General features: G+C 39.8%; 1 protein-coding gene across 1 annotated transcript; it reads right to left on the bottom strand.

Annotated features, from left to right (window-relative positions):
- Positions 1-1,489: 1,489 nt before the first annotated feature.
- mecr.S (mitochondrial trans-2-enoyl-CoA reductase S homeolog) lies at positions 1,490-13,584 on the bottom strand. The gene is made up of 10 exons (XM_018249524.2): positions 13,221-13,584; positions 7,275-7,372; positions 7,069-7,200; positions 6,726-6,869; positions 6,472-6,574; positions 5,656-5,758; positions 4,291-4,364; positions 3,195-3,255; positions 2,044-2,116; positions 1,490-1,887 (listed from the first exon to the last, which is right to left on the bottom strand). Exons 1-10 carry the CDS (start codon positions 13,316-13,318, stop codon positions 1,721-1,723), a joined length of 1,053 nt encoding a protein of 350 aa, XP_018105013.1. The 5' UTR covers positions 13,319-13,584; the 3' UTR covers positions 1,490-1,720.
- Positions 13,585-14,646: the final 1,062 nt, after the last annotated feature.

Genomic DNA, 14,646 nt, shown 5'->3' with positions numbered 1-14,646 from the left:
TCAAAGAAAACAATAAGTAATGCACTCAACCAACATGGCCTCTATGCACACTCACCTCGCAAGGTTCACTGTTGAAACTCGTCTGGACAAGCCAATGAAATTCTGGGAGAATATAGTCTGGTCAGATGAGACCAAAATGTAACTCTTTGGATGTCATTGCATTTGAGTGGAAGAATGGGCCAAAATCATGAGCTATACGTGCAACTATTTTTTCCATGCAGGAGACATCTTATTCAGAATGAAAAAGGAAGTCGTTTGTATCAGTTTCAGGATAGGGCTCATGTGCCACAGCTTCTGTCCCAATTAGAAGCAAATGCCAAGTCTTTAGAATTGTGGACAAACAGGAACGAAAACCGCAGGTGCTGTGCTGCAAGGTTTTATTTATCACACCATATTAACACTTGAAAAAGAGCCACTTTAGCTTGAAACATGTTGTGATAAATAAAACCTTGCAGCACAGCACCTGCGGTTTTTGTTCCTGTTTGTCCACAATTCTAAAAATTGGCAGTTATCCAGAATGCTCAGGACCTGGGGTTTTCCAGATTCCGTAGAACTTAACCCTCTGATAATCAAAATTCCCCATCCCCTTGTATCCATTGGCCCCCCTGAATGCTTTCTCCCTCCTTAGTAACTCAGTGTAAAAAGTATCCCGGTCATGTACCTTGTCATATTCATGCAGAGTAGCGCAGCAGAGCTCTTCGGCGCCATCTTCTGTATCTTCGGATATTCTGCTTTTCCTTTGGCAATCTTTGGATCTTTCCACGCATGCGCAGTAGCCACGAATTCCAGAATGGTCCCAACCGCGATGTCGGCGCTCACTTCGGCAAGGAAACAGAAGATGTCACTGGAGAACTCTGTATAAATATGCCAAGGTACATGACAAGGACACTTTTTCCACTGAGTTACTAAGGAGGGAGAAAGCAGATCGGGGTCAATGGACAGAAGGGGATGGGGATTTTTATACGGGAAGGGGGTTTAGTTCTCCTTTAAGTCTACTATAAAATCATGTAAACAAACAAACCAGATAGGCGGGTTTTACTTCCAATAAGGATTAATTATATCTTAGTTGGGATCAAGTACAAGCTACTGTTTTATTATTACAGAGAAAAAGGAAATCATTTTTAAAAATGTGGATTATTTGGATAAAATGGAGTCTATGGGAGACAGTAAGCGTGTTAAATACTTTTTCCCTGTGTCATTTCCTTTTACTACACATAACGTAATTTATGGACTTATTTGTTTTGAGTTCTTAGTATGTGTAAATTACTTGGGTTGTTACTGACATCTGGTGTAAATTTCATGTCAATAGCCCCATTAAAAAATATATTTACTGAGAATTTCAATACTCACTGCTGCAACAAAACCTCCAAAGTATGGAGCTGGTTTCTGTCAATTACGGAAATCACTGGGTGATATCCTTAAATATTGGCACAACATATCACTAGAAATCTTCCAGTAGTGTCTCAAACCATAATAATCAGTACTTTTATAGGTTTTTTTGTTTGCTTTATTTGGAATGTTCTATTTATAAATACAACATGTTTCATAACAGTTAAACTGCACATATTTATTAATAAATATTTTTCATTCTTCAATGCCTACACACATACACACATAGTCCTTAATAAAAACAAACCCATTGTGGGACTGTACTGATCTGAGTTTAAGACAAGAAAGGTACAGTCTATGGATATGCAGCAATACACAATTAATTGCCAAGTCACATTATCAGTATTTGCTTGCGGGACAAGAAAGGAGTCTGAGCATCTTGGAGTGCTCGGGGGAAATCTTCTAGAGGCCGTTGAGTAGAAGGAGGAGGAACAAGCTTTCCACGGCGGATCAGATCACAAAGATCCCGTATCATTTTTACAATTTCCTCGCGATCAGCTTTTAGATCAAAAATAAAAAATGGGAAAAGATTATAGACAAAGACAGAGCGAGAGACAAAGAGAGTGCCTATAAGAACAGGGAAGGAACATGCATACAGTATAGGAGAAAGTGGACCGGAAAGAAAAATGTATAATATCACATGGATGTTCTTACTTTGAGCTCGTTCTTTCTTCCACTGAGTTACCCAGAAACCGCACAGTTTTACATTTTTAAATATAAGTGCGCTCTGAAAGAGAGAAAAATAATGTACAGGTTTTTCAAACCAATTCATTAAAAATATTCAAATACCACAACTGTAAGACACATTTAAAGCCTGTGTGTCATGCTGAAATGCCTCCATTCATAGAAGCCTGACTCGCAAAAATGATGAATACAAGTCGTCGTCATCATCATGTTGCTTCTTATGAATGCCGTTTTTTTCCAAACGGATACCCAGGACCAATTCCAGAGCAGACCACAGACAACAATAGGGACCTCTCCCATTAACTTATATACAACCTCCACAGGTCTGAGGTGCCGGAATTGTGGATTCAGACTTTTTCCATCCTCGGGGTTTAATAAATCTTGAAAAAAAAATTTTCCATGAAAAATTTGGATTTTTATTGTTAAAAAAAAAAAACAATTTTTTTTTGAGTTTTTGGCACTCACTTTCATAAACAACCCCCTGAGTTCTATGCTATGGAGTTTGTCTGGTAAAAATTAAAATCCCACACTTGCCATTTTCATAGTGAAATTTAGTCAAGTGATTGCAAGTTTGACCACATTCCATTAGGGCAATGACACACAGTACTATATGTGGCTGCGACTAAACGCAGAAAATATCCTGCTATACACAATACTGTGAATAGTCTCTGCATTTTTGAGTGATTTTGCTGTAACAAAATGCTGAGCGACAAATAGCAACCATGAGTTGAGTTCACACCCATCCTCCTAATCCAATAAGAATAAACTCTGTCACAGCTCCAGATCTGAATGGCAATTCAAGTTAACATGCAACCGCATGTGTTGGGTCTGAAATTGCATAATGCTTAAAGGGGCTGTTCACCTTTTAGTATGATGTAGACTGTAGAGGGCGATATTCTGACAAAATGTACAATTATTTTTCATTTTTTGTATTTGTAGTTATGGAGTTATTTAGCTTTTATTTAGCAGCTCTCTAGTTTGCGATTTCAACAATCTGGTTGCAAGGGAACCACCCCTTTAGAATCTATCTGAAAGCTGCAGTTGGATCAAGTGATGCACATTCTACAGAAATAGTGAAAGATTATTACACACACACAGTCCCTCAGTTATAGAATACTCACAACGGGGATAGTAACAGGCTGCTTTGACATCCCTCCATATGTCACCATGGTGCCACCATAACTAGAAAAATATATGTTTTTATTATTATACTATTGACAAGAATATTTAGATACAATTTATAACTGGTCTTATGTTTTTTAAATTATTTTTTTTCAGCAGCTAGTTGGTTTCTAGGGTCCAAGTTACCATAGGAACAGAGAAGTCATTCATCCAAAACAATCAAAAATCATGTTTCGAAATATGAAAACCTGAAAATCTGTAACATTCATTATAGTTGGGCAGAATACTGTGTGACATAAAAAATATGCTGACTGCTGTGTTGCTATACTGGTGTAGTCTAACCTGCAAATGCACCTGTATTGAATCAATAGTAGGTTTTTTGGGCATTGCCCCTTTCTGTGGCACTTTTAGAACGCCATGATAGGGATACTCCATGCAACTACTTCTGCAAAAATCTTAGATTTTTTAATTATAGCGAGCTCTCAGTAGCAAACGTTCCAGGGACAAGCCCGTTTATCAAGTGCTTGTATAAATCGAATAAAGGGAAAGGTATTTTAGGGGAAGGGTCACATACACTCCACCCATTATGCATAAAGTGATGACATCACTACACATATTAGCATATATAACCACAGCTACAGAAACATACACACACACATACATATACACATATATCATATGGTTAAAAGGATACCTTCACCATTTCAATTGTCCTTGTAGAAAATAATAAAATAGTCCATTTTGGATGCTAACTGTAAAAATTGTTACATGAACCCTGCAGCGGTGGATATATATGCTAATATCTATTGCATACATGTATTGTGCACCTCCCTATCAATTTTTGGATATTTTTTTTAATAAAAAAGGAAAAAGATTTAAAAAAAATGACTGGATTTAAAAAAAAAAAAAAAGATTTTGAATGACTGGGTGGCAAAAAAGCCTAGTGCCATTATTACTAGTCAACAGGAAAAGTTGTAAAACAGATCTTTAAATAGATATTATTACAAACATGAGCTGCACAAAATATCCAATAATGCAGTTATTTTATTTATAACTCTGGAGCAAAACTCATCACCCAACGGCAGTGCAACTTACTCCAAATGACGCAACATTTCTGTTGTGCTTTTACCACCAACGCAATTTAAAGCCAGTCTCGGACGAGGACAATTCTGCAAGATAGAGCGAGAAGTCTGAATAACCATGTACTGCAAGTCAAGTCTATGTGTATACACACAGTTTAAATGTAGAGAAGAAAATGTGTATCTAAAGCAATTGCCCTAATGGTGGCTCAAAATATTCGCAAAGGTATCCTGGTAAACTCATTTCCTACAGTCGAGCATTATTGTTCCTGGAATAAATAGTGAAAATTCAACCTAGCTACCATGTTCTTTTAGAGTGGGAATTATTTTTAAAACTTTGTGGTCTGTACACTGAAATTCAAAATGATGGTTAGGGAGAACACAGTACTCAGTACTAATAGACATGGCCAGAAATAAAGCCCTCCCGTATAAGCCTCAAAAGAATCATTGACAAAACTTCACATTTTGGACAATAATTGTGCCATTTGCCCAACATAAAGCTTAATAGCCAGTCAGCTTATAAATTGGGCCATACAGATACCAGTAGGGACTACAAGTGAATTCTTTTATGTGGCTGGAAAGCTTAATAGGTTTTATAGAATGGAAACATATGTTTAATAGGTATGTGTCATTTTAATAAATGTTAACCAACACCCCAAAAATAATAAAAGAATTGGACTGTGAATTTAAAAATAATCCTAGGATGAGCAGAAACCCCACCACTCACTATTTGAAAGTCAGCTAGAGGTAAAGGTGTCACAGCTGTGGAGAAGAAGCAAACATAAGAATTAACTCAAAGTAGTCCAGGCACTACAGCTGTTTCCTTTCCATTTTATACTGGGCATTAATTCGCTTTAATGGGGTTGTTCACTTTTAAATTAAATTTTAGTATAATGTAGAGAGTGATATTCTGAGATAACTTGCAGTTGGTTTTAATTCTTTTATTATTTGCGGATTTTGTGCTGTTTAGCTTTTTAGTCAGCAGGTCTCCAGTTTGCAGTTTCAGCAATCTGGTTGCTCGAGTCTAAATTTACCCTAGCAAATGTGAATTGATTTGAATAAGAGACTGGAAAATGAATAGGAGAAGACCTGAATAGAAAGACGAGTAATAAAAAGTAGCAATAACAATAAATGTGTAGCCTTACAGAGCATTTGTTTTAAAGTAGGGCCAGCGACTCCCCATTTGAAAGCTGGAAAGAGCTTAGAATTGTCCATTGTATAACATAGTAAAAGTAAACTTAAAGGTGAACCATCCCTTAAACAAACAGAGAGGAAGCACTGTTAGCAGAAAGCAGCAATAAGTTCCTTTAAGTATTTGGTCTAAAGGTATAGTTTCCTTTAAATGTATGATGGAATAAGAATGATGGATGTGCATAGATACCTTGAACAAATCCTTCATCTCTGGTTTGCGGAGCTGTTCTTCTGTGATCACATGATCTGCTCCCAGGTCACGGAGTCTTTGTATTAAGCCAGGCAGGTCTTCTCTGCACACAAACAGTTCTTTGTTACTATAACCTACAGCTTTTACTTTTCCAAGGTGCCTATTACACATAAAACAACGTTGGTTCTGCTTTATATTAAAAGTTAAGTGATGAGTTTTTGTCACATATTTTAAATGCTCCCATTCTTCAATTTTCTTTTTAATCCGACAACACCTGGAATCCCACACTGTACAGTTAGTCTTGGTTTACAAACACATGACATCTTTTTGAATTTCTAGACAAATAGGACTAATGTCCTTGTCTTAACTGTCCTTGTCTTAACTGTGCACCTCGACTTCCTCCTCTACAGTCTCTGCACTCATAGAAGGACCGCATAAGGACCCTTTCAGAAGATCATTTACATCCTTTTAGGGATGCACCGAATCCAGAATTCATTTGGGATTCTGCCTTTTTCAGCAGGATTCGGCCGAATCCTTCTGCCTGGCCGAATTGAATCTGAACCCTAATTTGCAGGGCAGGGAGGGAAATCATGTGACTTTGTCACAAAACAAGGAAATAAAAAATGTATTCCCCTTCCCACCCCATATTTGCATATGCAAATTAGAATTCGGATTAGTATTCGGCGGAATCTTTCGCAAAGGATTCGGGGTTCAGTCGAATCCAAAATTGTGGATTCAATGCATCTCTACATCCTTTGTGACGCTACACAGGCAGAAAGAACCAATATAATTTCAGCACATTCACTTAACACATACCTATCCCGCACAACGTTAATGGTGGTGATACCCAGTGATTTTGCAATCTGTATAACAGCCTGGCCCACGCCACTGTTGCTTGCATTTTGTATTATAGTGTCATCTGGGATAGAAATGGACATAAAAGAAAAGGTTTTGATTCAACTTTAAAGCAGCTTGTACATCAAACTCTGGTTGAGCTATGTTAAAAAGATCCATTTTCCCATGGTCTATCTGAAGACATGTTATTTCACTTTGAATTTGCACCCGCTTACCTGGGCGAAGAGTCTCAAAATCAGAGAGAAGTCTGTAAGCAGTGCAGGGGTTGACGCTCACGGTTGCTGCTCCTACTACAGGAATGTCACTGGGAACACGCATAAGAGAAGCTTCGCTGAACACGGCCTCTGTACACCACGTACCTGAGATACAAGAGCTAGAACTAATGTTAGAAGCAGGACAGAGAAAAATATGGGGTGGTGGTTGTAATGGACAAATACAGAACTTAAAACTGGAGCAACAATAAAATTCAGCAAGAGACAATTACATGAAAATTATGTATGTGCGATGAAACCCAGAATGTAGGAGAGGAAAAGCAAAAGCAATTCAATTGCTACTTACCTAACCCTGCATCTACTGGAACCACCCAATCACCAGGCCGCATAGAGGTCACATGTCTTCCAACCTCTACTACAACACCTACTCCCTCATTCCCCCCAACAGCTGGCAGCTGAGGCAGAAGAGCATAGGTTCCTGTAAGAAGTGGAAGGACTTAGAGGGTAAAAAAAAAAGGGTTGTTGTCATTATTAGTAAATCTACTTTATTACCTTGGACCATATTAATATCCGATGGATTAATAGGAGCAGCCAGCATTTTAACTCGAACCTCATTTTCAGCAGGATGTGTTATATTCACATTGTGCAAGCTATAGTTTAGAAAGAGAGGAAGAAATAATTATAAACATAATGCAAACACTGCACATTTGCCCTTGTCTAAAAACCATGGCAACCATTCAAATATTTCATTTCATTGTTCTATCAGCAGCTGGTTGAACAAATCACTGCTTTGTTTTTATGGGTTACTGTCCAGCTGCAAAGTTGCCTAGTTCTGGTAGATAAGCCTGACACAAACTGCCTACAGTATATAATTATTATGTTTTATGGATGGAAGACAACAGTCTGTGCCATATGCCAGGACAGGGTTAATTGATCATTGGATATTTTGTTTGTAAAGAAGCATTCGTAGGCTGATTTTGATTTGACTGAAACAAAACAAAATTCCCAGTTGTATTCAGTACAATTTATTTGTTTCGGCAAACATTTGAAGGAGTGTATAGCAACGATTTAAAAACAAAAATAATTTACATTTTGCACCTAAAAGCAAATGTGTAAATATGCTACATAATAATCAACCCTGGAGTACGGAGCACTATCACAATCAGCGAAGCACTGATACCTAAGAAAACGGATAACCCAGCAGGCTGTGCTTCCTACTGACCTATTTCACGTTAATATCCTGATGAAAGTGGAAAGTAGATTATACACAAACCTTGATCTAGCTCAAACAGGTGGCAACCTGTGGCAGTGGTCTCTTTAGACATCAAGAAAGCATTTGATTCAGTTGAATAGTGGTACCTGTGTTCATAAACTGGGTTATGTTGCTATATGTTAGCCTTGTGGCTAGATTTGGCACAGATAAACTGAGCCCTTCATGCTGGGTAGGGGTACAAAAAAGGGACACCTGCTTTAAGTCTACCTATTCACATTAACTATTGCACAAATCCTGCATGTAGAGAGACATGGGGGGAAATTACTAAGCGGGGAAAATCCGCCAGCGACGGCTTTGCCAGGGGAAATTTGCTCAGATAACGCAAATTTACTTAATTGCGAAGTTGCATCCAGGGCGGCGAATTTTCGGTAACGTTACTTCGGCAATCAAAGCAAAGATGCGCTAGCGTTGGCTAATTTGCATACAGTGGGAAATGATAAAGTTGAATGGACGTATATGTTGCAGCAAATACATTACACAAGCCCAGGGAACCTTAATAAAGACAATAGAGTTGTTATAATGCCCTACACATGAGCCCACTGTATAGTTACGTTAGAAAATGTACAAGGGAACCCGGTTACCCAAAAAAATACGGACCTTTGCAGGCTATCACTCTGAAAAAAGGAAAAGATGTCAGTGTTTATTGGGACTTAGAAAAATTTTGCACTAAAAATTGAAGAAGTCCTATGTACTCCATTGCACTTCGCCTGGTCTGAGCTGGCGTTCATTAAAATTCCTACTTAATTCCTACTTAGTTACGTCCATTCGCCAGAGCGAAAATTCCTCTGGTGTTAAGAGTGCGAAGCAATGCTAGCGTCTATCTCCTTCGCTAGTGAAGTGATGCCTGTGCCTGTTAGTAAATCAGCGAAGTAACGAAATTACGTCACGCTGGCAATTCATCAACAGTGTTAGTCACTTCAACCTTTAGTAAATGTGCTCCATGTCTGGTGATTTTAATAGAGTGAGCTCTAATTTATCTTCTAGGCAAAAGGAGCCCCCCTATAAGATATATTGGATCTAACTGTCAATGAATATCTAACACCCAACTCCTGCAAATGAAGCAGATGCTGAGAGAGGGATAGTGAAAATAAACATGATTATTTCAGAAACGGTACAGAATTTTTAATTGCTTTTATTTATAAAACTTATTATTTCAGTGTGCTGAAGCGTTTATTAATTTTTCATTTACGGAATAGTTCCCCTTTAATATAAACAAGCACACAGATCACAGGACTGAGCTTTGGAGAGGTGGAAGAGCAGGTATCCCTATATGCAGATAATGACCTGGTGTACGTAGCAGATGTGGAGCAATCCCTTGGCTCCATTCTTAGGGCAGATGCAATTAAACTGCACAAGTTGTTTATCAACTTGTACGTGACCAATTAAGAAACGGTTCAGTCCAATTTATGAAAGAGATTAATTGATCTGTGTGTAAACCAATAGTGAAAAACACTTGTTCACACTAAAAAAAAAGTTTTATTCAAGTGGTTGAGGTTGATAGTATCCCTTAACTGCTATGTAAAAGTCCCCTGGAAATGTTTATGTAAGCATAAACAGAATAAAATATCTGCCAATACACCAGGTGAAAATTTGTTTTGTACAGCATAATACAAGGAAATCAAAATGGCCATGATAACTTGCATGTTGTCTGTACTAAGTGTGTGTGTGTGTGTGTGTACAATTTTCCACACGCTGTTAATCATTAATTGCTCTTACTTCCTCTTAAGATTTTAACCCAGGCCATAAACCTTTAGATTCACTGCAGGTTATGATGTTATGTACCATTACTCCTGTACTAACTGTATGTTTGATTGTTTGTTGTCGCCTGCGTGTCTTACACTGCCCTTCTACCAGTGGTACATTTAGTAGATGATTGCCATCTGTCCCAGGTTTTGACTCTCTGAGATATAGATATTTGTACTTTGAAATGTCACGGTTTAAAATTTAAACCTGATCTCATACACACGAAAATTTAATGATCCTATAGCCAGAAACCAGATATCATAGTTTGCCATCCCTATAAATATAATAATTGAAAGGGAGTGTCTATAACCTATTATCTGTATTGCTGTGACCATTAAAGGACACCTGTACAATTTAAGTCCTTAAAATTAAGTCCTTAAAGTTAAACATGTAACCCAAATTATTTTTTTTAGTTAAAATATCCATACCTGCTATAAACTCATTTAAAACTCTCAGCTGTCAATTATTTATTACCTGCCGCACCTCTATGCCTAAAGGTGGCCAAAGACGCAGAGATCCGCTCGTTTGGCGATGTCGCCAAACAAGCAGATCTCTCCCTGATATGCCCACAGTGAAGTGGGCGATATCGGGCTGAACTGATCGTGGGCCCTAGGGCCCCAACGATCGGATCAGAATGCATTAGAAACGGACAGATCCAACAGGATTTTTTACCCTGCCCGATTGATATCTGGCCAAAACGGGGAAGCCCATTGGATAGCCTAACACACGGGCTGATAAGATGGGGGCCTTTAGGCAAAGTGGCGGGCAGGAAATTACTTGCACTTACTAAATATCTCTGCCCCCTCCCTCCTGAATATCTAATTTTGTAGCCAGTGCATGGACATTGGCATCAGGTGCCCAATTTTAACGAATAAAAAAGATTTTAGCATAATCAAAAGCTTGTCTTGATAACAGAACCTGCCTGCTTGATATTACGGTGAATTCCAAGACTAAAAAACAAAATTGAAATAATTTATATAGTGTAAATTAAGTTTATTTTGCTCATCATGAAATATGATTTGGAGTTAATCCTTAGGGTGACAGGTCCCCTTTAAGTGTGTCATATGGATGTGGCACATTTTCCCATATACTATTGGTGCTGTATTATGGTCTGGTGCTGCCTTGGACAAATGGGGAGTTCTAATTTTCACCCATTGATAAATATCCTTCTAAAAATCCCATAGGAATGAATAGAACTTGGGTGAGTTTTTTATTCATTTAAATCTCACATTTTGATAAATCTGCCCCTTAATATCCAATAACCCAATATTTGTAAGCAAACTTCCAATGATAATATCATACAAGTAGCAAGTATAGTTAGGTAATGTGTACACCAAGCACCATAATATAAACTGTATAGGAAGTATGCAGGCCATGGTACTCTAATGCTTAGAACAGTGGTTCCCAAACTGTGGCCTGCACCCACTGGGGGGGGGGGCCTGGAGAAGTGGCGTGGAGCTCAGCCTCAACGTTACTTCATGGAGACATGTCAACTCACCTGTATTTCCCCCCCACCTATGGTCAATAATTTGCACCAGAAAATTACCCACTGCATCTGCCTGAAGCAGGGCAGGGGTGGGGCAGAACAAGATGGGGTTACAATTGGGTAGAGTGAGGCTCATGGTGGGCAGAGCCAAGATGCACCCAGATCTCTTTGGATCTAGATTGGCATCTCTGCTAGTGAAATTTGGGGAAAATACCCTTTTGCTCTCCTAAATACATCTGAAAATCCTGCTTGATGTGGTACAAGTAATAGAGGCCAGTGGGTGCAACTACATCAAGGCTCAATGCCAGACAGTGAGGTGCTTGGAGGACCGTGTAAGGTAGGGCTCTTGCTTGAAGGTCATTTAGGGCATGATCTGGAGAGCACAGATTTTGCTGCCCTAGATAGTCTGAGAACTATGGCTGACTGTCTGATGCACCAATTATTCCCTATATTTGAAAGACTGTTGTCAACTAAAGGGTACTCTGACCAAATGTTAGGCTTTTCAATGGGTTAGGCTTTCAATGGGCAAATCGATGTGCAAAATAAAAATTGTTTTCAATAGTTAGTTAGCCAAAAATGGAATCTAAAAAAGGCTGGGGTGACTGGATGTCTAACATAATAGCCAGAACACTACTTCCTGCTTTTCAGCTCCCTTATTGGTTACCAGTCAGTAACTAAACAGTGACTTGAGAGGGACCACATGGGCCATAACTGTTTGCTTTTGAATTGGAGCTGCATGCCAAGGATCAACTGCAAACTCACTGACCAGTTATGACCCACATGGCCCAGTCTGACCCTGACTATTAGTGATGTGCAGTAGAGTCCTGCAGCGGGTCGGGTACCCGTGGGTTACCCGCAAAAATCTGTGGTACTCTGCGGGTAGAAGTTCCGGGTGCGGGTATAGACGCGGGTCGGCGGTTCTGCGGGTCGGGCCATGGGTCTTCTCAATAGCGATTTTTACTCCTTTTTTTTTTGATTACGTCTACTTCTGATGATGTCACTTCCGGTTTACAATGACAGCACTTCCTGATTCTTGTTGGTCAGCGGTTTGCAGGTCCGGGTTGCGGATAAGACACTTGTGGGTCGGGTAGCGGATTGCGGGTACGGATCGGGTTCCAAAAAATGGACCAGCGCAGGACTCTAATGGGCAGTCTCTCTTTATATACCTGCCCCACTGTGAGGTCAGTAAAGGGGCAGGGAGAGGCCTGCGTGAGTATATAATAAGCCGCTCAGAACCTAAGCTGCTTGAACCTGGCCACGGCCCGAGGGTGTTGTGTGGAAGTCGGCCCGACACGCGGGTAGGGTTGCCACCTGGCTGGTATTTTACCTGCCTGGCCGGTAAAAATGTTGCTTGATGTGAATCTTATTTATAAGGAAAAACCATAAAAATATAGGAAGTCTGGTATTTGGTTTCAGAAAAGGTGGCAACCCCTACCCCTGGGTCGGCCCGCACATCACTGCTGACTATATTGCAAACATTTTTAATTTTGCACAGCCTATACATTTACCCAGTTTTTATTTTTACACGGAACGGTCCCTTTAACGCATTACAAGAAATTGTGACAATTTTTGTCCAATCAGGTACAGGTAGGGGGACCTGTAATCCAGAATACTCAGGACCTGGGGGTTTGCCGGATAATAGATCTCTCTGTAGTTTGGATCTTCGTACTTTAATCTTATAGAAAATCATGTAAACATGAAGCTTTCCTGACAAAGGATCCCATACTTGTATTCTTAAAAATGATTTTAGTAGCACTGTCAAGTGATGAGCTCATTTCAACCTGAAGGAAGAACAGCAGGAAGTTTTTCAAAAACCTACATGGTGACTCCTCCTTGTCACCCCACATTATTATGAATGGAATTGATTGATTTTGCTTTAAACGGAGTTCATGCCAATCCTTCCACTATCTCTATTCCCTCCTACACCCTAATGCTTCCTGGTTGGACGACACTTCTTGTTAACCCATAATGCCCCGCAAAAACTACCCCCACTCACCGTAAGACTTGTAATGGCTCTCCGTGTCTTTCATACACTAGTCCGCGGGCTGCCAGGGAGCTGAATGGACGATGAAATAGCCGCGTGCCAAGCCACATTTTGTCTATACCGCTCTCCTAAGTACAGATCAATGACGTGCACTCTCTCCGCCTCAACCTAATCTGTACGGTGTCCACTTTAGGACATCTGCCTGAAAAACTAAATGTTTCCTGCTCTATCCCCACGGTAAAATATTCATATGCCTAAGAAAACTTTATAATGCCATACTGAACGCATTTTAGGACATCCTGCAGCCAAATACACTGCTGGTAACACTTGTGACAGCTTCTCTTACTTTGTGCTGACAGGTCACGTCTGCCCCATTCCTCCTACTCTCCCTCCCCCTTGCTGTTTCAGTTCAGGATCCTGACAGCAGCCCCAGCACTGACAGTACGGTGTCCACTTTAGGACATCTGTCTAAAAATCTTTAGCATTTCCTCTCATCTTCACTTCAAAATCACTGATTAAAACGTCTTCACGTCAGACCCGCTGCTGGTAATAACACGTGTCAGATCTCATCTTACTTTGTGCTGACAGGTCCTGTGTGCTCAATTCATCCTCCTGCCTGTCTGACTTTTCAGTTCAGGATCCTCACCCACTAAAGCATATACTTTTTTTTTGCACTGTTTATTATTTGGATGTGTGGCATACAACTCCTACCACATATGACACAGTCCCATTATAGTAATAATACAATTTTGTTTTTAAAGGGGACGCCTATTCATTAATCAAATAAAATGCACAGAGCTCATTTATGGATGAATGTCTTTGAAATACTTCAGTGCAGTTGGCCATTTCTAAAACAAAGTGAGCATTTTAGTTTAGTTAGAAGGGCCCTCCTTAGGGATGAAAGCGGTCAGCAGTGGCATAACTAGATATTATTGGGCCCCTTGGCAAATTACTTTTCAGGCCCCAAAAAAATATCTAGAGGTTGACCTGTTTTCCAATGTTTATTGAAATTGTATATGAATTAGGGCCTTATGGGGCCCCTATACATCTTGGGCCTCCTGCAGCCACTAGGTCTGCTTCCTCTATAGTTACACCTCCGGAGGTCAGGCATTGTGGTCTGAACTGCCATGTGTCTATGGTGCTACAGCTGGGGGTTTAGAGACACGCATACTTCTGCCTATATGTAGTTTGGGCTCTGGAGGAGAAAGTGATCAGCAGGCACTGGTGGCAGCTTAGAGTTAACTAGTTTTAAGGAAAAAAGTGCCACAAGTGAAAAAAAGATGCTCACTTCTAAAGCACCCTGTGCATACCCTTATCCACCTGGGCTACACCCTGTTAAAACAAAAGTATGATCCACCCAGGCTCAACCAATTCCCCCCATTTTTGGTCTACAAATAGAACCAGCATGTCAGCCAGATTTAATACACCCACCCACTAA

Source organism: Xenopus laevis, chromosome 2S, assembly GCF_017654675.1.
Source record: "Xenopus laevis strain J_2021 chromosome 2S, Xenopus_laevis_v10.1, whole genome shotgun sequence".
NCBI classification, from domain to species: Eukaryota; Metazoa; Chordata; class Amphibia; order Anura; family Pipidae; genus Xenopus; species Xenopus laevis.
The sequence above is the reverse complement of the archived record's forward strand: the minus strand, read 5'-3'. Positions and strand labels throughout refer to the sequence as shown.